At 40.3% G+C, this 26,238-nt stretch overlaps 1 protein-coding gene across 1 annotated transcript; it reads right to left on the reverse strand.

Annotated features, from left to right (window-relative positions):
* Positions 1-1,955: 1,955 nt before the first annotated feature.
* LOC141015490 (very long chain fatty acid elongase 6-like) lies at positions 1,956-17,700 on the reverse strand. Its single transcript, XM_073489581.1, has 4 exons — positions 17,378-17,700; positions 12,331-12,462; positions 8,709-8,860; positions 1,956-7,418 (listed from the first exon to the last, which is right to left on the reverse strand). Exons 1-4 carry the CDS (start codon positions 17,461-17,463, stop codon positions 6,988-6,990), a joined length of 801 nt encoding a protein of 266 aa, XP_073345682.1. The 5' UTR covers positions 17,464-17,700; the 3' UTR covers positions 1,956-6,987.
* Positions 17,701-26,238: the final 8,538 nt, after the last annotated feature.

Below are 26,238 nucleotides of genomic sequence, written 5' to 3' on the forward strand. Positions count from 1 at the left end.
TCCCTAGAAGATCCCAAATTGATTTGAAAGACCTTATTTTAACCTTTGACGAGGTCAAACTCATGCAAACATGTAATTTATAAACAACCAGTCCAGTAAAGTTATTAATTATTACTGTCAAATCATTATAGGAGGACTAAAATGTTGTTTGTTTGACTTAAGTACAGCTCTTGAGTAAATGTAAGGTTACTTTCATCCAACACTGAACACTGTACCAGACAGATTTAAAATATTAACACCAAAGCTTGAAAAATGTATTTCAATAGAGCAAAAAAAAAAAATAAGTGTAGAGGCGTGAAAAACATGATCATACACAAACAGGAAAAGGTTGTTAAAGGTTTGTTAGAGTTTCCAACAAAAAACAAACAAGTTAAGCTGACAAACAAGAGAAATTTGAGCTGTTATTGTAGACCTTCACTTCAGAGTTCCTTTTCCCGACATCACCTGAAGGCGTCTTCACGTGCCTCCTCTCGTGCCTCAGTGTACAGATGTTGCCACAGCTGCTTCAGATTAACGTGTTTAAGTCTGAAATAAACCTTTGTGCTACAGATATTTCACAGAGTTGAACTAAAGCCTCAGTTTTAAGAAATAAAGTGAGGTGAGAGGAAACACTGGAGACCAGCTGCAGCCACGAGAGGGCGCTGAAGACTCACAACACCTTCAGCCTGACATCATGATGAACCAATCAGTGAAGACATGGTCTATTTACTTTCAACAACATATATAAACTCCTTTTATATATGATTACAAGTAGATAGTTAGAGTACACTTTCATACTTTTACTTTTGTAACATTTTCAATGCAGGAATTTTACTTTTAATGATATTTTCACTGTTTAGGAGTACTTTTACTCTGAAAATACTCCAATAAAGTACAGTACTTGAGTAAATGTACTATATTTTTAAGCTCCTTATGTGTTTTGTGTGTAAAATCTGTAAAGTAACTGGTAACTAAAGCTGTCAGATAAATGTAGTGAAGTAAAAAGTAGAAAGTGGCATGAAAAGAGGAAAGTATAAGTACCTCAGATACAGTACTTGAAGTAAATATAGTTAGTTACATTCCATAACTTCTATTTTTTATTTACTATACTTTAAACTTAGTGTATTGTAGTTTTGTAGTGCACAAGTTCAAACCCTCCTCTCAGTGCGTCTGTCCTCGATGTCCTCTGGTGTCACCACCCACAGCTATGATACTAATGTGCTGAGCAGGCAGAGCTTTGTCCTCCATCGACCCACAGTCACCTCCCAGAGGTTCATCCCTCAGCCTGGACGTTTGCAGGACGCGCTCAGAGCCGAGGAAGAGGAGCTGCTTGTTTTAACACCGCGGGAGGCTCCGAGGACTTTTAACTGTGTCGACAAAGACACATTCCTGCACTTTCACTGCACTCTGGGATTTAACTGGCTGTGAAAATGGAGGACGGCGTTATCACAGAGATGGATTATCTCTCTGTGAGGTGTCCTTGATCAATCTGTCCTCAGCGGATAAGATTGTTGGGGGAGTGCAGTTTGTTTGTTACAGAACGACTCAGGGTCCGGATAAAAGACCCTGAAGTTATATACAAAAACACAATAAAATATCCTGGTTTAAAAGAAAGACACAGTCTGTATTAGTGTCGTACAAAGAGACAACTGAAGCAACGTCTCCTCCACCACAAACTACATTTAAGTTTTGTTGAGTTTAACTGGAAATCAGTGACAAATATTTGACTTCCTAACTAATGTGACTGATGAGTATAACTAGAGGCAGAGAGGCAGCAGATGGAGCACAAGCAGGATATAATATATATGTATATAAACAGGAAGTATACTGTATGTAGGTAGTCTGTAAGAATAAATCTAATCTAAAACTGTTGAATTGAAGCAGTTTGCACTCGTTTTTAAGCTCTAAAGACTCAAAAATAACTTTATTATCCTTCTGTTCTCTGTAACATAACAAAGAAACAATAAACGGAGACATTTTAAAACCAGAATGGATTTATTAAACATTTCAACATCAAAAGCCCTTTAACTGTTTTTTTGTTACCCTTCGTTTGCAGTCGACGGTTGAATCCACAGGGGGGAGAAATCAGTGTGTTTTCTGATGTTTTACAGGAGGAGACATGATGAGACACACATGATGCTCACATCGATCCAAGAAAGAAAAAAAGAAATATAACAGAAGCAACGTTTGGCACACAAAGTTCAAGTTTAAAAAAAGGTGTCACAACAAGTCCAGGAATCATTTCTGAGTCTTCTCTTGGTTCCTTCTCAAAATGATCCGACAGTTCGAGCTGTTTTACATTAAAATCACAGGTTTAGTAGTCAAGAGAAGTAGAAGAAACACGAGGGAACTTCAGGCTGCGTTGGCAACAAGATAAAACAGGGAGGACTCCAGACGTAATGCCCTATTTCGGTCACACAGCGCTCCACACGCAAACCTTAGCATTGGTATTATTTACCTGTTAACCAGCTGCATCTTCAGAGGTGTTTTTGTGATGGAACGATCACATATTTGTACGCTAACAGTCTCAGGAAACATTGGATTTAAACGTCGACGTTTGTGGAATCACGAAAACACATCTGAAGATCCAAAACTCTGCAGAATAACAAGTAAAATATATATTGGTTTAACTTTTCCAAGAAGGTTTGCACAGAGAACGCTACATGACCGAATCACAGAGTCGTGTATCACAACGCTGAAGCCACAAATGTTCAAGCTGGAAAACTGAAAACAAGTTTCTAATGTAAACCTCAGCTCCTTCACAACAAAAAGACAGTTATAGTGGGTTTTTTAAGCCGCTGCTAGGACACAGATTTAACCATAATGTGCGCTGGTTTTATCTAAAAGAAAGAAAACGGGACGGTTTTGAAATCACACCAAGTGTAAATCACAAATGAAGCCTCCTTTCAACATGAAGTATCAACAGCTTTAAGTGTTTACAGTGATCCTCCATCTCTTCACATTTTAAAGAGGCAAAAATGGCGTCATGGAAGGAAGAAACACACAAACATGATGGATGGAAAGAGGACAGAAATGAACCACAGCCTAACAAAAATAGTCTCAGATCTGCCAGAGAATGTTATATATTAAGAAAATAAATATTCTTATTATTTACAGTGGACACATCGGCTTGTTTCTTCCCTTCTTAGCAGCTCGAGCGCAGCTAATACAGATAATCACTGACAGCAGCCCGTCATTTTCTGTGTCAGAATCAGCACTTCTGAATATTTTGTTTTCACAGCCCATACGTTCAACTGTCAAGTACAGTTTAAATCAAATTACAGGTCCGTAATCACTCGCTGCACTCCATGGATCTACAGTATACTGGATGTAGCCACACACGGGGAAACTATCACAACACCGACAGGACAAAGAAGTGAAGGATTAGTATTATGCACATTAAAATAAAAAGGGCAACAAAACAGACATACGACGATGTGTAAGCACACAACAGACACGATTATCCACAGATTAACTATTTGCAAAAGAAGACACACAAACTATGTTTCTGCCAGAGTCTAAATTAAGCTCTGCCGACATTTTTAAGGTCCCCACCAACTTTTGCTGAATATTTCTGATTGATCGACTACTCGCGGCATTTTATTTCAGCCATTTTTAAAAATCTGCAGCCGCAGACCCCTTTGTTTTGTTGATTGTGCTTCAACATGGAGTTACAGACGACAAGCGGTCCAACGGCGAAGCACAACAACGATGTGTGGAAACAGTTTTATCGTCTATCAGTGGACTAATTTGCCTCATCTTCACTGGTTTTTAGATCAAGGTGGAAACGAAGACAAACACGTGTTGAAATAAAAGTAGCTCCTGGGACTCTGGTTGGAAATGCAGCCAGTCTAATGGTTTCCAAACTGGGGGACAGGAACCTCGACGGTCCCAGGAGACATATGAGGGTTTACAAGAGGATTAAAGGGATTAGAGAAGTTTATTTTTCCTGACTTTAATCTAAGTTATCTTTTCCCAAATTAGATATTTTGAGGTCTTTGCGGCCTCTAAAAATGGAAGGCAAGAAAAAAAGAGGAAAGAATAATTTCCTGGTTTAACTGATTACAGTTAAAACCGCTGACACACGTACACGGGTTGCATTCTGGCCTCTCGTACACATGTAAGCAGACATTATAACACAATGATGGAAATAAGAGACAAAAACGGCTGCTTACAATGTTTTGCTGACAAATAATCTGGGATTAGATTCTGTGAAGAGCAGTCAAGTTTCACTGCCTCGGTCATAGTATTTTCTGTAGCTGAGCAACCAACAAAAGTAAACAATCTACTTCCTGTTTACAGCAACACGCACAACGTGAATTATCATTGGATATGTGTTTTCAGGTGTGTTGGTGTGGACGGAGATAATCTGGGATTATAACGCTCATCTGGACGGAGATATTCAGAAAACATAGAAATTGTTTTATTATTGCTTTTTTGTTCCTTTCTGTTTGTTTTTATTTATCTTTGCTGCTTTTGTTGCGTGTTTGTGACACCTCTGTGTGTATTATTGTTTCTGTTATGGATCGTTTTGTTTGTTGCTTTACGCGTCAAGTTAATTCATTTTCATTCTAATCTTCATGTTGGGCTAATATTTCTTCTTCTTTTCTTTTTTTTTTTGACTTCTAATTTCTATTTTTTTTGTTCTTGTAAGAAAAGCGACCACTTTGTTGAAGCGAATGGGATTTCAAATAAAGTGACTTTTAGCTCGGAGGGAACAAAATTAGATTTTCAGATTTGTTAATTTTGGTTTTGCTCAAGAGGGCGGCATCAGACTTTGTGTTAACTTATATTTAATGTTATTCTTGTTTACACTGACTTCATCATTTTATCTGCCTTTTTATGATCTTTTATATCCGTTTCAATTAAAGTGCTGTAAACTAAATGAATGACTACCTGTCTGTTGTTTGACAATGATTAAGTGATAATTGACTGTTTAGATAAGTAGTCCTACGTCAGGAGGTTGGAGAACCTCGCTGACACGACACAATCAGTGAAACTTTGCCTCTTTTCTTTAACAGGTCTAAAGTCTTGTGAACGAAAAGGTGATTCGGGTTGTTTCTACATCTCTACACAAATATGACAAAAACAGCGAAGTGCTCAACTCTCCTCGATCCTGACGCGGCGCTGCAGATGAAAAAGGCAAAATGTGCACAGTGTGTAAACTTTTGTACAGAAGGACGGACAGGACAGACTGGAGGACTTCAGCTCCACATGTCACCCAACAGGTAAGCGGAAGAATGTGTTTATCGCTCAGATCTTATCTTCTCACAGTGTTTGTGTGGTGAGAGCACACATGAAGGAGAGGCTGTGTTAAACTGATCGCCACTGTACGAGTTACGTCTGTTAAAAAATGCCCTCTGTGGTTTCTGAGCTGTTCTGAGAGAGCGACACGTGCTGAAGCTTCAGAGCTAAATACAGTCATTTAATTGCAGTGTGTGTTTAATATGTGTGTGTGTGTGTGTGTGTGTGTGTGTGTGTGTGTGTGTGTGTGTGTGTGTGTGTGTGTGTGTGTTGTGCTAAAACCGAACATGAGAAAACACCCTGCTTTCATTCAGTGCATTGTGAGGTTTCCTTCCCTTTTTATAATCCTGTACGTACTATCTGTAGGTCACAGTTATGGCTCGGGCTAAAACACACATTATTTTAAAGGAATAGTTCAACATTTTGGGTAACACACTCATGTGCTTTCTTTTCTGAGAGTGAAATGAGAAGATGGGGTTGTCACAGACTTGCTTCATTACAGGAACCATCTGCGTTTCAACTTGAGATTCAGGCACCGCAGGATCATTCCTGAGAGCTTACGCCTGGCTTCCATTGTGAGAGGACACATGGCCACAAGGATCCTTTCAGAGGGCTCGAAACCAGCTACTCAATGAAATGAGTGCAGCAGATTAATTTCACCATCGATGCACTCACTACTAGCAGTCTTTATGCTAAGCTAAAGACATCCAGCTCAATACTTAAATGTCATATTAATAACATTTTTATGCAGACAAATAATTTTTTTTTTAAAAAGACATCTACAGAGCTTGTAGAAAGGTGCAGAATAAAAGTATCTCTTTTCCTTAAAATCATTATTTTGATTGTAAATCAATAATTTTAAAAACTTTTGTCGGGTTTTGTTTATCTCTGTGTCAGAATTCGGACGGCTGGTTCCAGCTTCTAACAAGGTTTGTGAGCCAACAGTATAACGCTGTTGGTATCACGTGGTATCTGTGTTTCGTCAGCATCAAGAGTCATGGTAGTTGCCGGTTTGTAAAAAACTTAAGAATGGCTGAGCTGTACAGCATACTGTACTGCCCTAACGTTAGCTATCTAGCGTTAGCAATGTGTGAATACATGCAACAAACTGGCAACCACTTGAGGAAGTGACGATTCAAACAACAGCAGCGTTGTGACGTGAATGCAGTGGGGGGAGAGGGAATGCCGCATTCATGGCTGAATGTTATCAACAACATCTTTATATCAATTCTCATCTCACTCTAGGAAAGAAAACAGTTTTGTTGAACCATTCCTTTAACAATTTAAAATTCATAAGTACTTTTTTTCTAGTTCAGAGCTTGAACGTATAAATCAAGAACTCACTTCTTCATGATGACATACGAACACAAACATTTGTTAACCACCTCTGACAAGTATTTGGCCCTCATATGGCTGTTTTTAAAGATACTGGTCGAGAGTCTAAATACCAAGGCAATCATTTAAACAAAGTGAGTACTGTTAGTTAAACACAAACACGGTCTTCCTCCATCCCTTTCCCTTTTATCAATTTCCATTCTGAGATCATATTAGACTGTGCTCAGTCCGAACCTCCTCATTCCTAACTCCCTAATTCCACAGATGAATCATTGTTTTGAGCTACAGATGCTATAAAAAGTCAAGTGAAAATGTCATAAAAAGAGGAGGACCGGTCACCAGGTAACTAGCTGTGACTCACACATTCATGGCCCCATTCACTGTTGGTCATTTTCTACTTATGGCACATTCAACACAGCACAGGGCAGACTACTCTGCCTTGGATCCTTTGCCACCGGAGGAGCCTCTGAGGTAGGTGTTGTAGAAGAACACGGCAAACAGGACCAGGTAGCTGAGGTACATGAGAGAGCCCCACGTGACGTTGTCCACTTTGGATGGACAGCGCACCTCGTGCATCCAGTGGTACACCAGGCCCAGGACGGCCAGGCCCATCGCCATCTGCATGATCTGGGTGGCCGTGATGATCATGGCGAAGGGACGAGGCACTCGCAGGCCGGCCGCACGTGCCGCGTAGTACGTGTACATGAGAGAGTGGACCACGTAGTTCATGGTCATGAACCAGCCGCCGCCCGCCACCTGGTCCTTGTAGGAGTACCAGGAGTAGAGCAGCACGGTGATGTGGTGGTACCAGTGCAGGAAGATGAGGCGCTGCTTCCGGAGGATGATGAACACTGTGTCACCTGAGAGAGACGGGGACAGGAAGTCATTCACAACGAGCACGGAGCAACATCATTACTCTAGTTACAGCAGCTGAAATGTGTTTGTGGCCGCAAAGTTTGAAAATTCCAGATTTCTAGTAAGATTTTATACGTAACCTTGGTCAAAGTCAAAGTTACGCCAGTTCTTTGTAAACATCCATCACAGTTTGAAGGCAGGTTTGAGCGTATTTGCCGTAGTTTTCCTGTGCAAAATTTCTTTTACCTCATACCTTTTCATTTACCTCTGATTAAAGTACAGTATAAAGTATAAAAGGACCTGAATGTTTTTTGCTCCGTCAGACTTTGCTGTGCTGATATTGCTGTTTTTTCTGTATGTTCCCAGACTTCGGCGATTACTTAGTTCAATGAGTACAGAGTTATAACTGATAGAAAAGTTGGACAAACTTGTGAAAGCAAGATTAAAGTTGTCATAAACCAGAATGGTCCTTGATAAGACATATTTACACAGAACATTGTGCTTCGCTATATGCACAGGTCAGTATCTGAATTCCCCCTCTGGAGATCAATAAAAGCTTATTTTATGTTATCATATCTACAGTATAACAGTATATACTGTAATAAACTAATGGCCTGACCATCAGGAGGATGAGGACATTCTTTCTGTCGGCAGATGAGGAAACTCTCTATCTGTATCAATCATGCACTAATGGAGTTTTCTTGCCACCTCAGCTTCTGCCTCCATTTCCTCCAGAGCGATCAGGTCTGTGTGTCCGACAGAGAGCATGGAGAGACTCGATTAGCGTGCAGACAGCGGCAGAGGAAGCTCTTAAGGTAATTGTCTGCTGCTAAATTTACTGGAAAGTTTAAGTGCTTCAAGGTACATAATTCAAGAGTCATTCAAAGTTAAAGTTGATGCCTGTTGTTGCATGTGAACACACAGTAAATCGCTCAGGGTGAGGAATTCAAGTGACATGCCTCAACTGTTTCAACTTGTTTATAGACCAAGAAGCTTCTGAACTTTAAGGTTAAATGTTTTATTTCAGACCTCTTGTTGACATATACCCACGGCCTCAACAGCATTTAATCCCCTCCATTTCAACATGTAATTAGGACTTTTTTGAAATTTAGATTAACGTTATTTAAAGTCTGTTAAAAACAAGAGTCAAATGGAAGTTAGACAGCAACTTTTCAAACACATTTAGCCTAGTTTTAACAGAGACATCTTCATGTATGTAACATATCAGTAGCTAAAAATGAAATGTGGACATGGAGGAGTAAACAGTATGAGAAGATATTAGGAGGAAGCATTACCCAGCTCGGGGGCCTTGCTAAGAACGAAGGCGTAGGCCCAGAACTTGGTGACGGGGGCGCTGTAGAAACTGGTGTCACACACCGACTGCCTGAAGCCGCTGGTTGTGAGGACGTGCAGCATGTAGAGGCCAGTCCTCAGCGCTCCGATGATACTGCAGAGTAAACACACGAGATGCAAACACATTAACAGACTGTTTGACTCAAACTCTGATGTGTTCAGAGGAAACCATACAATTACTATTAATATACAGCTACTTTAGTAACATCAAGGCGTCGATCATGCTGAACTAAAAACAGATCGTTCAGCTGTGGTTCCTTGTTGCAATGGTTTAGAGCTGCAATGAGCAGTCGATTGAAAGACGATTAATCGGCAACTATTTTGATATTCAATTATAGTTTCAGCCATTTTTAAAGAACTGCAAATAAGAGGAAAGAATGATAAGAATAATTTATGAGAAAATAATATATACCTTTTTCACAAGTGCAAATATGCAACGTGCAAGGGGCACATGAAGGAGTGGCTGAAGACAATGGCCAGACAGGGCGAGGACGTTCAGAGGACAGAGTTCATCAAGAATAAAGAAGCTTTTATCTGAGACCGTGTGGCCTTTATCTGTTTGCACTTACAGCAATTTCATGTTCAAGTTCCCAGCTTACATTCTGAGTTTCATACTTATGCAATACTGGTTCTGGTTTCAGTCTGATGCTACCAAATCGAAAAGAATTTAATCAAATTTAACAAACCACATCCAAATCAAACAGAGGGAACAGTGCAAATATCCAGTCCTTCCAGTCCTACACTATACTATCAAAATTAAAAAGTATGATCTGCCTTATTTATATTCAACAGATATTACCAGGTTACCTCGTTGTGTTTTTTTTTTGTTTTTTTTACAGAAAATACAGCCTTATTGCAGCAGCCAGCATCATCATTCTGAAGGCAATCCAAAAACTCCCTTGGAAAAATGGGATAGCCTCAGTCTTGAGCCCTGATGTGTAACTGTGTAATCATTCAGCCAGTGCAGAGTATAAAAAAACTATTTTAAGGGTTAAGATACTTCCTAAGTCTCACTTGAGCCTCCAAACACCATTTTTACAACCCATGTCATTGTTTCTCATAAAAACATCAGTGAAGCAGAGAGGACAATATACTCATCCATTGTTTCTGCTGTGCTACAGCCATAAACACTGCACATTACTCATCCCTGTAACGTCAATAAAAGCCTCTAAGAGCAATGCAATCATACTGTAGTGCAATCATACATTGATCCAGAGCAGGAAGCAATTCTTCTGCCCAACGTTATTAACAAATAGACCTAAACTGTACACTGCAGCTAGTCTGATTTTCAAGCACAACCTGTACAATCGATATAAAATATAAAACACTAATTTACAAGAGAAATCCCTCCACTGCTCTGCAGAAAACAAGCTATACAAGTATGAATGAAATGAGAGATACAACTTCCTCCTCGTGTCTCTCAATGATGAATCCAAGAAATATTGAGTTTGACATCTTTCCAAGCAGAGACGTGAACTGGTTCTTCTTACCGTTTTTCTCATTATGCTTTCTACTTCATGAGGTTATCTAAAGCCTGTTTTGTTAAGGGTATACTATGCCGGATTTGACCTAAAAATCGAGTGCGGGATCACTACAAGTTGAAAAGAAAACACAGTACAGTGTGTTGAATTGTAAAACTGAATTAGCTTACCACAATAGCATGCTGCAGCATCTCAACAGAAAACATCTATTCTATGCATCCAGTCCAACAAGGTGACTTAACGTTACGTTTGCAACAGCATTTAGCGGAAATCAATGTGATTGCGAGTTGAGATTAATGACATCACCGGCCATCTAAGAGCCTCGGAAACCCATGTCGTCATGTCCTGTATGCAGGCAGCGGTGGGGTGGAGAGGGCAGGTTGTGCCCACTGCTGTGGGATTAAGATTAGAGGCAGGGCTCAACACACCACAGATCCACCGGTGATGGAGCTCTGTGCAGCAGCCCCGCCTGCTGCCACCTGCCAAGTGGGTCACCGTGTCTACAAACTCTGCTGGCAGCGGCTGCAGAGTCGGCTCCGTGTTCGTTTGTTTGTTTTTAAGTGGAAGCAACACACATTTAGTCACGTATAGTGGCAGATGTTTTAAATATGAAAATGTGGCTTTCGTATGGTAATTGGATTTAAAGATAAGCATCGCATACATTACGTAACTCTCCAGGGTTTTACTATAATCTAGATTCTCTCATCTAATGGAATGTAAATAAAAGCTACACAGTAATCTTTACAACATAAACAATAACAAAACTCGTTAAATCGACCCAGGAAGAAATTTCCAATCCTGTGAAATGACGAAACAACAAACGGGTGCAGCAGAAGTTGGTGTTAACACTGTGCTCTATAACACCCACATAACATTGCTGCAACACACAAGATGACAATCTCAGCTTTCGAGGTGTGAAAATTCTTTCTGTGAATTGTTTGTCCTTTTCCTTTGACTCCACAGCTCACACCTTTAAAGCCAGTGAGGAATGTGTTGGCGACAGTCGTGTCATGTAACTGGTTTCAACCTTTTAAGGTGTCACACGTTCTCAGAGCACATTCCCAACCTGAACTCATCAGGCCTCAGATGAAATGATATCATCTTCCTGATTAACCAGATAGCTTCAGAACTCACAGTCAAATTACTCATAACCACAACCAATAAAAAGGACTGGGGGATGAGAGTAGACAAGCAGCAAGCCATCCTGAGTTTATTCCATCTACATGCACAAACCTGTAAGGTGTTCAGGCCGTAAAGCATTAATCCAAATCAAAATCCACACCATGAATCATTATTCTTGTTGCGGTTTAGTTTTCTGAAAATGATGTTAGTTAAGGAGCTATAATGAGGTGACTCACACAGACAGCTCTCCCCTCAGAGGATTTAAACTTCATTCTGAGTTTCACACGTTTTATGCTTGAGCCCACGAGATAATATTCTAAATAAATATTCTAGCCTACAGATATCTTTAGACGGTTACATCCTGTTGTCTTCTATTAAACCTTTAAACCTTTTACACACTGCAGATTAAGGCTGTAACCAATGTCATTATCATTATCAATCAATTTGTATATCATTTTTTTCAATTAATCATTTAGTCTAGGGTGACAAATTGCTTGTTTTGTTCAGGGATGGAAGAAGTACGCAGACAGCACTACAGTACTTCATTATAAAGCTGTTTTATCACACATTTTACCTTTACCAGAAGAGTCAAAACTGAGTCGTGCCGATTTGCATTTCCATTGTTAGTTTTACTGTGCCAACTGGAGCCAAGCCAAGTCAGCATTTCCTGATTTTACTGCATCATGATACAAGCTTTTAAAGAACTAAGTACTAGAGGAGTTTTATTGCGAAGAAGTTATAGACAATTAAACATGTTTGCTATGAATGTATGAAGCTTTTTTAGGAGCCGGAGGAAGAGTATTTATAGCAGCTCCTCTGACCACTGCACAAGCCATAAGCACGTCATCAGTTAAAGACACACCTTCAGGCAGGAAGCCCTATTGTAATGGAAATGCAAATCATCAGCAGTGCTGGGCTGATGTGCCGAGTCAAACCGATGGGAAAACACCATGTGACTCACCTGAAGATAGCCAGGCTGAGTGACCACAGCACTAAAGGCCGTCGCAGGTTCAGCTTCGGCCTCTCTCTCATGAAGTGCTGACCGCCGAACACGAGCGCAGCATACAGGCCACAGAACATGAACGACTTGCTCCTGTGGACGACAAAAGACAACATTATAACGCACTGAAAAGAACCAGAACATTAGTGGGTGGGTAGACAAAATTATGGATAAACCTGTCAGTACGATACAAAACAAACAACATTCTTCCAAATAAACACAGTTGAATCAACACATCCTAAAAAACTGAAACCATCAGATCTGGGAAAAGTCATTTAGTCAGTTTTGATGCTCTCCACATTGATTTTACATTCATTTAGCTTCAGTGCTGCACCTAAACCTTCTGATGGGAGCGGTAACAGTGCTCACATGTACTCTGACCTCTATCAGGTTACAAAAGAGGAAGAAGGTGACGTCCTCTGACAAACAGTCCTGTTAAACTCTACATCACCTCAGTCAAACCCTGAAACACTCAGTGATGATACAGATGTAACACTGTTACATAAGGACATTACTCAAATAGGATGAACAGACCAGACAGCTGAAATTCAAAGCAAATATGACGACATCTGACTGTCTGCTGCTGAGGTCATGTCTAAGGTAAATGCATGATATATATACATATATATATATCATGTTTATAAAACTATAAATTAAAAATGTCATCTTTATAATCCTTCACTCCTGATGGCAGCCTGATACTTATCCTCATTTATAATCACAGCAGAGGATTAACAGAGATTAGTGGCTGACACACTGACCACTCAGACTGCCAGGTCTGGGTGATGAGGCAATTTGAACTGGGCACTGCTCCACCTGGCTTATCAGCAGCCAATGATACCAGTTTAATTAGAGCCAGTAGCAGAAAATGATGACAGAACAGAAAAGGTCAGCTCCTGAGCTCAGACACAAAAAGCAGAGCTGAATATTACAGATGATGTGTGCACTGTGCTAAAATCGACCCGACCTGATATTGTAAAATCATTTCATAAATAAACACTGTCTGGGTGCATTACATGTGTGATGGTGTGCGTGCGACTGAAGTGGTCTGGGAATACACCAGATGACTAATCCAGATTGGCACAATACATATCAGGATGAGTAGCTGCTGCTGCTGCTGCTGCTGCTGCTACTTGACCCAGTTAATGCTTCTGATAGCTGCTCCCAGTCCAACCAGGCTGGAGGCAGAAAAACCTGCATGAAGCCTCCAGGACTGATAGAGTCAAATATTTAAAAGCTGCTATGGCTGTAACTAAGTACCATTTTTATTCTTGATTAATTTGATTTGATTTATTGATTATTTAGTCTATGCAATGTATGATAATAGTGAAAAATACAATTTCACAGATTAAGACAGAGCTGCAACGAGGGCTGCCATTCCCATGTATCCAAGAACCCTTAAATCAGACTGAATTATGTAATGTTAGACACATATCACCTGTTTATTAGTCGAGTTTAAAGTTTTGCTTCTGGATCAAGCAACAAAAAGTTAGAATATGACGTGTCTGAGTTTATCCTGCAATGTGACTATTGTAGATGTGCACATCGCAATGTCAGTGCTGAAACGCTGTATTGTGCCGCCCTAGCTGCAACGACTGGTCGATTCATCGATTAGTTAATCAAAAGAAAATTCCTTTCAGTCATTTTTCAAGCAAAACCCCTCAAACATTTACTGGTTCAACTTAAACTTAAGTTTAAACGTAACTTAAATGTGAGGATTTGCTGCTTTTCTTCTCATTTATGACAGTAAATGAAGAGTGTTTGGGGTTTGGACTGTTGGTTGGACAAAGGAAGCATTCTGAAGACGTTGCTTTGGGCTCTGGGAAATTGTCATGAGCGTGTATCAAAATGATTTTTTGGGGGATCAATTTCTATTGGTATTTGTATATCAATAAACCAGTTAAACAGGAGAGAGGGATTAAGTATGCTCAATCCATTGCAAGAGAAGCAAGAGAACAAAAGAAACAACAAAGATTAAATTCTCATTCTCCCCCGGGCCAATACAAATAAATTAAAAAGAAATTATTTTGACATTTTATGGACTAAAGGATTATCATGACAAAAATCATCAGATTAATTGACAATGCCAACGATCTTTAGTTGCAGCCACATACTGCAAAATGATGTCTTGAAAATTCTTATGTTTTCTGACCTACGGGCAGAGCCAAAAATCCTCCCATAAGAGAAGTAGGAACCAGGATTTTTGCTTGATGAATGACTTAATGATTAATAAATTATCAGAATTAATGTCCATTGTCTAATCCAGCTTTCCACACAGTGTTTTCCAAAGGCAGAGAGCAGCATTTTTAAGTAGCTCTCAATAAACAGAGTTTCAAGAACACGTGCACTCAGAGATATCTGAGTGTGTGTGTAACACAGATAGAGAAAGATGAAGAGCTATGGTGAAGGCTAAAGGTGAGCTACTCATTAATACTGCCTGAGAACAGGAGCTGATTCGATAAAGAACATCTCCCTTTCTGTAAACTGCTGCGCCAAGGAGTAACACAAAGTCCTCTTTAGCTACATTACTGAACTGTGTGTGTGTGTGTGTGTGTGTGTGTCCTGCAGAATGATTAACATTAATGTGGATGGTAATGAGAAGGAGAGGTGATACTAAGGGCTCCGTTACGAACCACAATACATTATTGGTGCAGACTAGGGCTGCAACTTACGATTATTGTCACTATCCATGTACCTGTCGATTATTTTCTTGATTAATCAATTAGTCGTTTCATCTATAAAATGTCAATCAGTGTTTCCCAAAGCCCAAGATGACGTCCTCACATGTCTTGTTTTGTTACACACAACCCATAGATATTCAGTTTACTGCCACAGGGGAGGAAAGAAAGCAGAAAATATTCACATCCAAGAAGCTGGAATCAGAGATATTTTCTCCAGAATTATTTAAACCAATTATTTATTAATATAGTTGGTGACAGTTGGATTCATGACCTTGTTTACATTTACAGTTCCTGATTTAAATGGGAAAAAAGCCAATTTTAGACCCCAAAGTCAGGGTTGTGACATTACATTTTGTTTTGAATTTCTTAATTAATATTGTGTCTGAAATGTGAACCTGACAAGATAAATTGAAATTTAAAAAACAATAATTATGGTATTTCATGCCAAACAACCGGTTGACCCCGTCGCCTGGATGTCACATTCCCTTGGTTACATAACACATGTCAGAGAGAGAGGATTAGTGTGTGTAAGTGACGGGTGATACGGTTCAGGTGATCAGAAGAAGTTTCAGCAAACAACCTGAGGTGTGGCTGAGTTGAAAAGTGAAATATGCCCGTTATATTTTACCAGAGCCTTCGATACAGCGCTCAAATCAAAGAAAGTTTTTTCCCGCAGTCCAAAACCAATACATCTTCAGTTTTCTGTCATATGTGACAAAGAAAAGCATCAAACCGTTACATCTGAGAAGCCAAAGCCATTGAATATTATATTGCCAATTTATTTTCTGTCAATCTCGACTATTTTGGCTGTAAAAACTAGATATTTATTTGTTTTCTGGGGTAAAATTAGCATTCGCTATAACTGAACAACATTTTACTGGAGGTGCAACAATTAATCGATTAGTTGTCAACTATAAATTAATCGCCAACTATTCGGATAATCGATTACTTGGTCTGAGTATTTTCTTAAATGAAAATAAGTCAAATTTCACTGATTCCTACTTCTTAAATGTGAATATTTTCTGGTTTCTTCCCTCCTCTATGACTGTAAACTGTGGACAAAATGTCATCTTGGGCTTTGGAAGAAAGCGATCAACATTTTTCTCCATTTTATAGGACAAACAACTGATCAATTAATCTTAAAGATAATCCACGGATTAACAGACAATGAGAGTAATTGTTAATTGCAGTCCTGGGATGAACTACAGCACGGCGACTTTGTTTCAAGACGTATCTTTGCCATTTCATATAACATTTCTGACCCTAAATCCCCCCCTTTAGATGATGATCAAAAATAAATATCTGCAGCTGTAATCTTAAAGAAAAACCTGTTTGTATTGATCAAAGTCATCTATGGTATTGGCACCTGTATTAGAACATTTCAAACAATAATCTGCCTTATAGCGATACTGTATGCTGGAAAACAACAAAAGGCACAGTGAATAGTGTTCACAGCAGATAACTACAGCCTGCAGAAAGATCTATGTGGCCTGAAGTGATCCGGGAAGGAATAATCTGCTGTCTGGAGGTCCAATTTTGTGTCTTTACAGCAAAGTTATTGGACGATTCAGCAGGAGGAATGTTGAAGCGGATCCAAACCTCAGAGCTCCTGCCATTATTCACTCGCCCCTCTTTAAGGTGTCTGCATCCTCCATGCTGTGTGGAGGCCCCGGTGGGGGATGTGTTTGGCTGGACGTTGCTCTGACAGCTCCCTCTCTCTCCTGTAACTGCTGTATTTAGTTTCACTCTTGCACAGGCCTGCAAAAATGTGGTCTTACTAGGTCTCTCAGTGAAGGGTCACTCCCTCTTTAGGAGCCATTTAATTGGACAATGGAGAATGCGATTGTACAGGCAGTGATCCAGTGATCCCTTTGTTTTGGTTGCATACACAATAGACAATGCAATATTTGTTAATGCATTTGGATTAGGTGTTGTTCACAGTTAATGAAATAATAATTTAATTTAGATGGAGCCTGGCCTATGGGAGCACTGATGAAGTCACATCGTGCATCCTCAAGGACGTTTGAATTAAAGCGGGTAAATTAAACAGTTTCTTAAGCTAACTTTGGCTAATTAACCTGAGCCTGAAATGAGACACATTAAGACAACAGCTACATGAGAAACCACATTAACGGAGGGAGAAGTGACCGGTTTAATAATGTAACACCGGGGTCCGCATGGCGAGCAGCAGCAGCGGCGGACATGAAGTTACACAGAGCCGACCACCCACCGCAGGCTGTCTGCTGAGAGGAGGAGGACCACGCCGACCATCTTTTTATCTTATTAACTAGCATTTCCCGTTAGCTAACATCCTCCCGGGTACATACCAGTTCTCCTGCATCCATTCTAGCGCCCGTCTTTCGTCGAAACGCCGCTCGAAGTCGTACTCCGCAAGCGCCGCGCTGTCGTTCATCTTCACCCGGGGAACCTGGAAGTGTCTGTGGGTGGGTTGGGGGGGTTAATGTGTGCTGTTCGGAAGGGATGTGACCGCGCCGAGCCGGGCTACACGAACAGTCTGACAGCAGCTGGGTGATCCGGATGATATTAGCTGGATTATCACCGGGTAAAGTCCGGGGTGACGGAAGGATGCGGTACCGCCAGATGCACTTCCCCTCCGCCTGTCACTCACTTTCACTAACGGCGTCCAGCAACGGCTAGCTGAGACAATGCTATTCCGGTTTGGACTTTCAAAATAAAACCGTGTAGGAGCGATGACGCAACAAAATGTCTTGGCCGCAGTTTCTAATGCTTCAATCAGGCCTTAAATATACTCTTTATACGCGCTTATTATTATTATTTTTTAATTTTATGCGATTTATATGGGGTCAGATAACCATGAATTACAGTTTGAGCCTGTGAAATGATGTTAAGAAAGACTTATGTTCTTTCAAATAATTATACATCACCCCTTGTTAACAAGTGGAACAGTCCAGTCACCAAAATAAAATGTTGACACAGATTTCCAAGAATGGTATACACCATATTAACATATATTATTATTATTATTATAACATATAGTACATATTATTATTTCTATAACACGTGTCAGGAGGAGGAGTTCGACAGTTGAGAGCACGCTGTGTTTGTGGTGCAAAAAACAGGTATTTTAAGCCAAAACATGATGTTTTCCTAAACCTAACCAAGTCTCTTTTTTGTTTGTGCTTAAACATAACAGGACAATAAGCACTGCATTGTCACAAAGAACCTGAACCTAAAGAAGTATAAAGTTACAACGTAAATACATACGATACCCACATCAGCATTGATCATCGTTCTTAAATTATGCAGCAGTATTGTCTCAAGTGTGATTACTAGCAGAAAAGTTGGCAAGAGTAATATTATACTATATACTACAACAGCATACACAAGAATACTATGTAGATCATATGAATAAGCACATTATACTTAGTGTTTTTCTCTATTACTATAGAAATGTAATAAAACAATGAATATGAATATAGTACAATACGTCATATATGAAAAAAATATATGAAATATAGGATAAAATATAGCAAAATAGATAATAGATATTTTCAAACTTATTTTATCATTTAAATAAAGTATTTTTTGCTGTTCCATAATTATATCTAATTGGTGTGTAATGACATTGTATAGATTAAAGTGAGTAATAAATTACTTATAACTTAAGAAAATCATTATTCGCTGTCCTAACCTTTACTTTGAAGGTAACAGCAGGTGTTTCCGGTTCCTCGCGCTGTCACAGGGCGGTTGACGCAGTCAGAGCACGTTCTCTCTTCCTCGAGCATGCGGAGGCGGAGGGGGCGGGGCTTCGTGGTGACGTAGTATGATGCGGTGGGAGCGTTAACACTGAGGGTGCTGACCCCGCAGAGGACCAGTGGGTCCGTCTGGGTCCAGTCTGACCAAAACTGGGACACTGGGTGCTGGTTTCTAGACTTTAGTTCAGTGAGAATATTCAGTCGAGTACTGTAGATTCTGAGGTACTTCTACTTTACTTGAGTATTTCCATTTTATGCTACTTTTTCTTCATTTTGGAGGCAAATATTGTAGATTTAACTGTATGATATGTTGCCGTACTGATATTATGTCCCAGCCCTACACATATTACTTATTATGAGGCAGTAATATATATTATTCTGTAATCAGCTATTCTATTTTTACTTTTAGTAATATTTTTGTGCTATTAACTGAGTAGAGTTTTGAACGCAGGGCCTTTACTCACATCTTCCTACAGTATGTCATTGCTATTCTTTAATTAAGTAAAATATCTGAGTACTTCTTCCACCACTGCTCATCAATAAGCCAATCAGCCTAAAGATAATTGGCAACTATTTTGAAAATAGACTGGGCGAAATTCACTGGCTGCACCTTTCCTGATTACCTGTATATCCTCAGGGACTTTTACTAATGCTTGTACTGCTGCTACTGCACCGCTTCACTTCTCACCTCTGTGAATAGTTTTGATTTGTATCCTCTTTCATAGTTGTCCTGCGTACGTCATGTTTGCACCTTGTTTTGTATCTTCCTTTCTGTCTGAACGTGGCTTCAGAACAAGGAGAAATAAAATGTCCATCTTGTACTGCACTGTACAAACGTGTCACCATAAACTCTCTCTTATCATTTGTTCTTGGTCCTGAATGTGAATAATTGCTGATTTTCTTAGCATCCAATAATAATTAACTGAATATCTTTGGGTTTTGGACTCTTGATCGTACAAAACATGAAATCTGAACACGTCACCTTGGACTCTGGAAGACTGCGAAGGACATTTTTCCCCTATTTTCAGACATTTTATAAACCAAATCATGAAACAATTCATTGAGAAGATACCTTCTTTATTCAGTTAAAACTGTTCTAGCAATATACTTGATGAATTTAATTAATTCCACATCAGTCACTCTATAAAATCCACACCTTCACCTCCACATCATCTGTCCTCATGTACAGTCCTGTTATCTGTCGCCACTTACTGAATCTGCTCATTGATAAACTGGAATATGTGCCAAAGGGGAAAAAGTCACTCACAATATATCTGAACTGTGAGGTGTGCAGTTACACAAGACTGCTGATTGCACAGCTGTACACGTCTGTCACCTCACCTGATGTGACGCGGCAGCGCTGGACGCACAATCAAGGCTGGATCAAAGGTAAAGGTAAGCAGTCAGGTCCCAAGTTCACTGTGTTGCAACAAACCCGCTCACCGGAACAAATGTTGGTGATGTTCATTTCTGCATTTCCTTTACGCTGTGCTTTTTGTCCGGTCCAGTTTCAGCACAAAAACTACTTGGTTAGGGTCCGAAAGAAATCACGTTTTGGCTTAAAATAAAATAAAAATAGTTCTGTCAGAACATTTTGTTAAGAACATTCAGCGGTTTCACGCTTACAAATGTGGAAACACGGTGTCAAACAGTGGTCTTTCGCTTGACAAAGATTGTGTTTTGGCTTAAAATACCAAGTTCTGTCACCGCAAACATGGAAAATGGAAAAATATCCCACAATTTTATTAATATTCAGTGGTGTCATGCTTACAAAAGTGGAAACACAGTCTCAAACAGCGGTCTCTGGCTTATAATACCTAGTTCTATCAACACAAACGTGAAAAATATCCCAAAATTGTATTAACATTCACTTGTTTCATGCTTACAAATGTGGAAACACTGTCTCAAACAGCGGTCTCTGGCTTAAAACACCTAATACTGTCAATACAATCATTTAAAATGTCCCAAAACTTTGATAACATTCAGTGGTTTGACACTAACAAATGTGGAAACGGTGTCAAGCAGTGGTCTCTCGCTTGACAAAGATCGTGTTTTGGCTTAAAATACCAAGTTCTGTCACCACAAACATGGAAAATATCCCAAAATTGTATTAATATTCAGTGGTGTCATGCTTACAAATGTGGAAACACAGTCTCAAACAGCGGTCTCTGGCTTAAAATACCTAGTTCCATCAACACAAACGTGAAAAATATCCCAAAATTGTATTAACATTCACTGGTTTCATGCTTACAAATGTGGAAACACTGTCTCAAACAGCGGTCTCTGGCTTAAAACACCTAATACTGTCAATACAATCATTTAAAATGTCCCAAAACTTTGATAACATTCAGTGGTTTCATCCTAACAAATGTGGAAACACAGTGTCGAACAGTGGTCTCTCGCTTGGCAGCCATCACCACACAACTCACCCTTCATTCTCCCGTACATGAAAGTCAGCTCACATACATGTGATCTGATCACAGTGATAAGCAGTCACATGTAATGGATTGATAATGGATACTTTCCAACACTGCTGATTGAGTTAAAGGGTTTAAAAAGTAAAGAATGAACTGCAGGTCCATCTGCTGGACAAATCGTGAAGGATTTTCTGAGCTTGTAAATGTCTCCAGTTAAAGAGCTGAGCATGAAAAAGAGCAGAAAGTTATTCTGCTTCCAAACAAGTCATTTGTTTCTAACTAACTGCAGCAGCTCTCAGATTAAGTAACACACTTAAAACAAAAAAAACACTTAATTTGCACTTGAGTGTTGAAGTGAGGCAGTCGGCGGGGAATAGACGAGTTATTGTGAGTCTGTAGAGGAGAGAGGAGTGAAAACAGCTCAGACACAGGCCTCCTTTCAGCAGCCTGGACTCACTGAACTGCTGCTGCACTTTGATCCACTTCCACCAGCCGACCACGCACAGCCCCTCTCTGCCTGCAGAGGGCAGCAGAGAGCGGGCTGGTGCTGCCTCTGGTCCGGTGAGTCAACACCTGAGAGGTTTATTGTTCACAGAGGAGGGAAATACTTCTTTGTGCTATTAGTGAGTTTGGTCAGTGGAAAAAAATATGGGTGTCCATGTTGTGTTGTACTTATGTTATGTGGCAGAAGTCAATATTATCAGAATCAGCGTTATTGGCCACATGAAATCTGACCGACAAAAACAAGTTTACATCTCACTTAAAACAAGACGACAAAGCTGAATAAAGAGAGGTAAACATTAACATTTAAATGTACGTTATGTACAGTTGGTAAAAAAATGAATATATAATATATATATATCAAAGGCTACAGTAGACAACAACATACAATGTGGAATGTTGTTCATTATCCCATTTTACATTACTGCTGATTATAAAATGTCAATAAATCTAAATGGATTGGCTCTAAACTGCTTTATGGAAACTTTATACTTCTCAAAATATATTCAAAGACAATAATCTGATTTGTCTGTCAGTGGGGTGGAGGGAATGGCAGATTACTGCTAATCCAACACTTTTAAATCTGTTTATCAGAGTTTATATTTAAGGCTCTTCTGCTATTACCACATTTTAATGTTAAGACTAATCTGACACAGGCTGGTTTTTATGATTTTTGTTTCGTGGGGCAGCTCATGACCAAACCTGACCTTTAAAAGTTTTATCCGCTGTTCAACAGCACCAATAAAAAAGGAGCTTCCAGTTGCATTATTCACATGACGTACTTTATATAAATGCACTCCGGTGTTACAGTCATGATGAACATTGATAGGACAGTGGATTTTTATGTACAAGCTAATAATGAAGCCTCACAAAATACTCAGCGTTCATTTTTAGTTGGTTAAACCTGCAATAACTCATTTATTTGGAGTCGTGTTTGTGTCGCATCATGAATCTAAATCCAGTATTCACACTCTTTTGGCTCTGTTTTGGTCTCCACCAACTCCTGAGGGAAATATCCGTCTCCTTAGCTGCTAAATGCTTCACTATTGTTGGTTAACTGTTTGGAAGTTTAATTTATTTGCAATATTTTCTATTTTGTACAAAAAAAATCTTTAAAAATCAACTGGAAATAACTAGTAATTGAAACTTTGAGCTGCAGTAGAGTGAAAGGTACAGTTTTTTACTCTGAAAGGTAAAAGGTGGTAGATTAGAAGTATAAAGTGGCAGAAAAATAAAAGACTCAAGTCTACAAGTACCTCAAATGTGTACCTAGTCACAGTCCACCCCTGCCTGTCAGTGCAGACTCCATTTAGAGTTGAACACGGTCCAAAGGGATTACAGCAGGAATTATAACACACATAACTGCTGTAATCTAAATGCATTTCAAACCAGTGTACAGTAAATTGGCACTAATGCCTCCGGCAGGAAATGAGGGTGACAGTTTAGACAAGCATGAACATTAGCTCCAGTCACAGCTACTGTGGTCTGAAAGGAAACAAATTGCAGATGAAAAATACCCATTGGAGTACATTTCTCATCAGTTCTGCCTTACAACAGCAGATCATTACAGAAACAGTGGGGTTGAGAGAAAAGGTTTTAAAGGAGACGTGTTGCTCATTCTGAGGTTGATCATTTTATTTTGGGTCACTACTAGAACAGGTTTACACGCTTTAGTGTTCAAAACACACATCAGTTTTCTCTGTTTCAGCTCCTGTCTCTTTAAGGCCCCGCCCCTGAATAAACAGTCTCCTCTGATTGGTCAGCTCACACACGCCTGAGCCAGCACAGCTAAAAAACAACAACAGAGCAGCTGTGCTAAATCAATTATCATGAGCCAAACTAGCCTCTAGGCATAAATGATGCGAATGTGTGATATGGTGACATAGTGTGATGTCACAAAATCACAGAATTAAAGGCGGGACTACTGACGAGGCGTTTCGGGAGCTGTGTTTTCTGTGGGAGAGAGGAACTTCTGTTGGTGAGGACTTTTGCCTTTTTAACTCCCAAGATTTTTCAATCAATCTATTGATGAAGAAAATAAACAGCATAATTAATCAATAATGCCAGTAATAATTACTGACAGTCGTCTACAAAATAGACATTTTGTAGGTATTTAAGCCAAACCATGACATTATCATAACATTCATTCCTGCAATTGGGTGTAAATAACGTCCCCTCAAAACAATTTGGGATCTTGGGGCTTCTGGGGACTTGGATCACACTGTATGCAGCCATTTCATGTTTTATTTCACTTCTTTCTTTACGTTTTAAAACAAGTCCCCATCTACTTTAGTTATTTAGGAGAATGTTTCGCTGTGAAGCTCCAGAAATGTTTTGTGGACCAACGAAACCTCACCCGGCTTTCCATCAGCGTGAGGGGGTGAGTCGATAATGACTTGGATTTTCATTTTTGGGTGAAGTTATCCTTTAAACTTAGACCCTGCAGGCTGTAAAAAGTGATGCTCATCGTGAGGAGGCAGAGACTGGGCATGCCCAGCCCGGTGGGGAGGGAGGGAGGGAGAGGAGGGAGAGGAGGCTGAGCGAAGAGCGAGAGAGAGAGGGAGAGAGTTGAGATGTCTGTGAGCTGCTGAGGCGGACGACGAGGAGCTGCTGTCCATTTTACAGCATCACGTCCGAGTCCACCTGACGTGAAACAGACCCTCCGCACGACACACACACACACACACACATACACACACACGCACGCACTCACACACACACTGGAGGCTGGAGGAAGCGGGCAGATGTGGACCGCAGTGTCTCATTTGCAGCATCTCATCGTCTCTCTGGTTCCGAGGAGACGAACGCTGCAGCTGCTGCTCAGAACACATCACACTGAGTGGTGAGTACATCCTCTCGGTTCTGTTCCGCAGTCGTGTGAGTGTGTGAAGGAATGACTGGTGCGTTTTTCCTGCCGCTGCCTCGCATGCACACACACATGCACACACACACACACACACACACACACACACACACACACACACACACATCCATGCAGCAAGTGCATAACTTGAGCTGCTGCTGCATCACTGACACAGGCTTGCAGGCAGGCAGGCAGCCGGTCCGGACCTGTAGGATGCAGAGAAAGGTCATACACCTTCACAAACACCGCTGTCATTGACGCATCCGTGCGTGCCGTTCACGCAGCCTGCACAAGCCTGACAGTTAAGTTTCGCCCTTGGCAGGAAAAGTTGGCAGCGGAGTGTTTTATCAATAAGGTGAGAGTGTACGTGAGGAGGGTTCAGATAAGCTTGTTGCACCTGAGGACGAGAGAGGCACAGGTGAATGCAGACTGCTGTGTGTTTGATCATGTCCTGCAACAAATGAAGGGTTCAGGTGGTTTGGAGTCTGTATTTCCTGAGTATGCTTCATTACTTTGCCAAAAAATATTATTTCTTGCTGTAATTGTTTTATTTATGTCATAATTTATCAGGGTCTCAGTTTAAAGCAGCCAACCAAGCAGCCAAACTTATCAAGCCATTTATAGATTCTTCTAGATTTCGCATAAATTAAAGGTGCAGTATGCAGTTTTGGGGGAAGAGATTTTAATCAGAAGAGAAAGATCTGCCTAAACAAACTAAATAAACAAACTCTCTTTGTTTGCATGACTGAATAAACTGAATAAACAAACTGACCTTAAAGGACAACACAATTGCATACTGTTTTACTTTCTTTATATGTGGCAGACCCTGCCACCTTTCTAGCTTCAAACAGTGTTCTGGGACCTTATTTTCCTCTGAGAACAGCTTGTTTATTCAATTATGGGAAAATAGATATTTCTGGGTCTGTATTATTACTTAATTACATCCTCCACCGGGTGCTGATCACTGCTGGTCCGTGGCGGACTTTTTCCCATTGCACACAAAAGCCCGATCGTAGCGGGTTTAAGTGGGATTCCTGACTAACGGAAAAGAGGTATTAAGCAGTCACCTCTCTAATGAAATCTAATGATATGAGTGAATATTTGTCAGGATGAGATTGCCCGTATGCGTCCTCCTGGTGATGAATGACACTGCAGGTGGAGTCTCTGCAGCCCAGCGAGGACAGAGCTGCAGGACCGGCTGCAGACCCTGTCTAACGTCCCTGATGTTACCCCGACAGCAGATATATTCCCAGCCGCCGAGGGCAGCTGGAAGCATTTTGTCTTCATTTGTTGCAGTTTATGAATCCCCCATCTGGGGCTCAGTCTAGACTCTGCCTCTGGGTCTCAGTGACCGGACGGTGGGGGTAGAAAAAAAAAAGGACACTATTCTTCTCACCTTTTTCCTGGAGAGACGTGAAACACACACAGAAACACACATCTACTTCATCACGTGTGAAGGGCTGTTTGTCAGAGCGCCTCTCAGAGGAATCTGCTGCTCCAGAAGTCAACTGCACTCTGTGTTTGTGTTTGTTTCCCTGCAGAACCTCATGGTACTTTCTTTTATTGCTGTGTAACAATCAGGATCATTAGCAGTTTCGTGGGTAGTTGATCGCAAATTGCTGAATGTGTTCTGAGCATGAGAAGAGTGAAGAACCACAGGGACAAGGTCT

This window comes from Pagrus major, chromosome 20, assembly GCF_040436345.1.
Source record: "Pagrus major chromosome 20, Pma_NU_1.0".
Taxonomy (NCBI): Eukaryota; Metazoa; Chordata; class Actinopteri; order Spariformes; family Sparidae; genus Pagrus; species Pagrus major.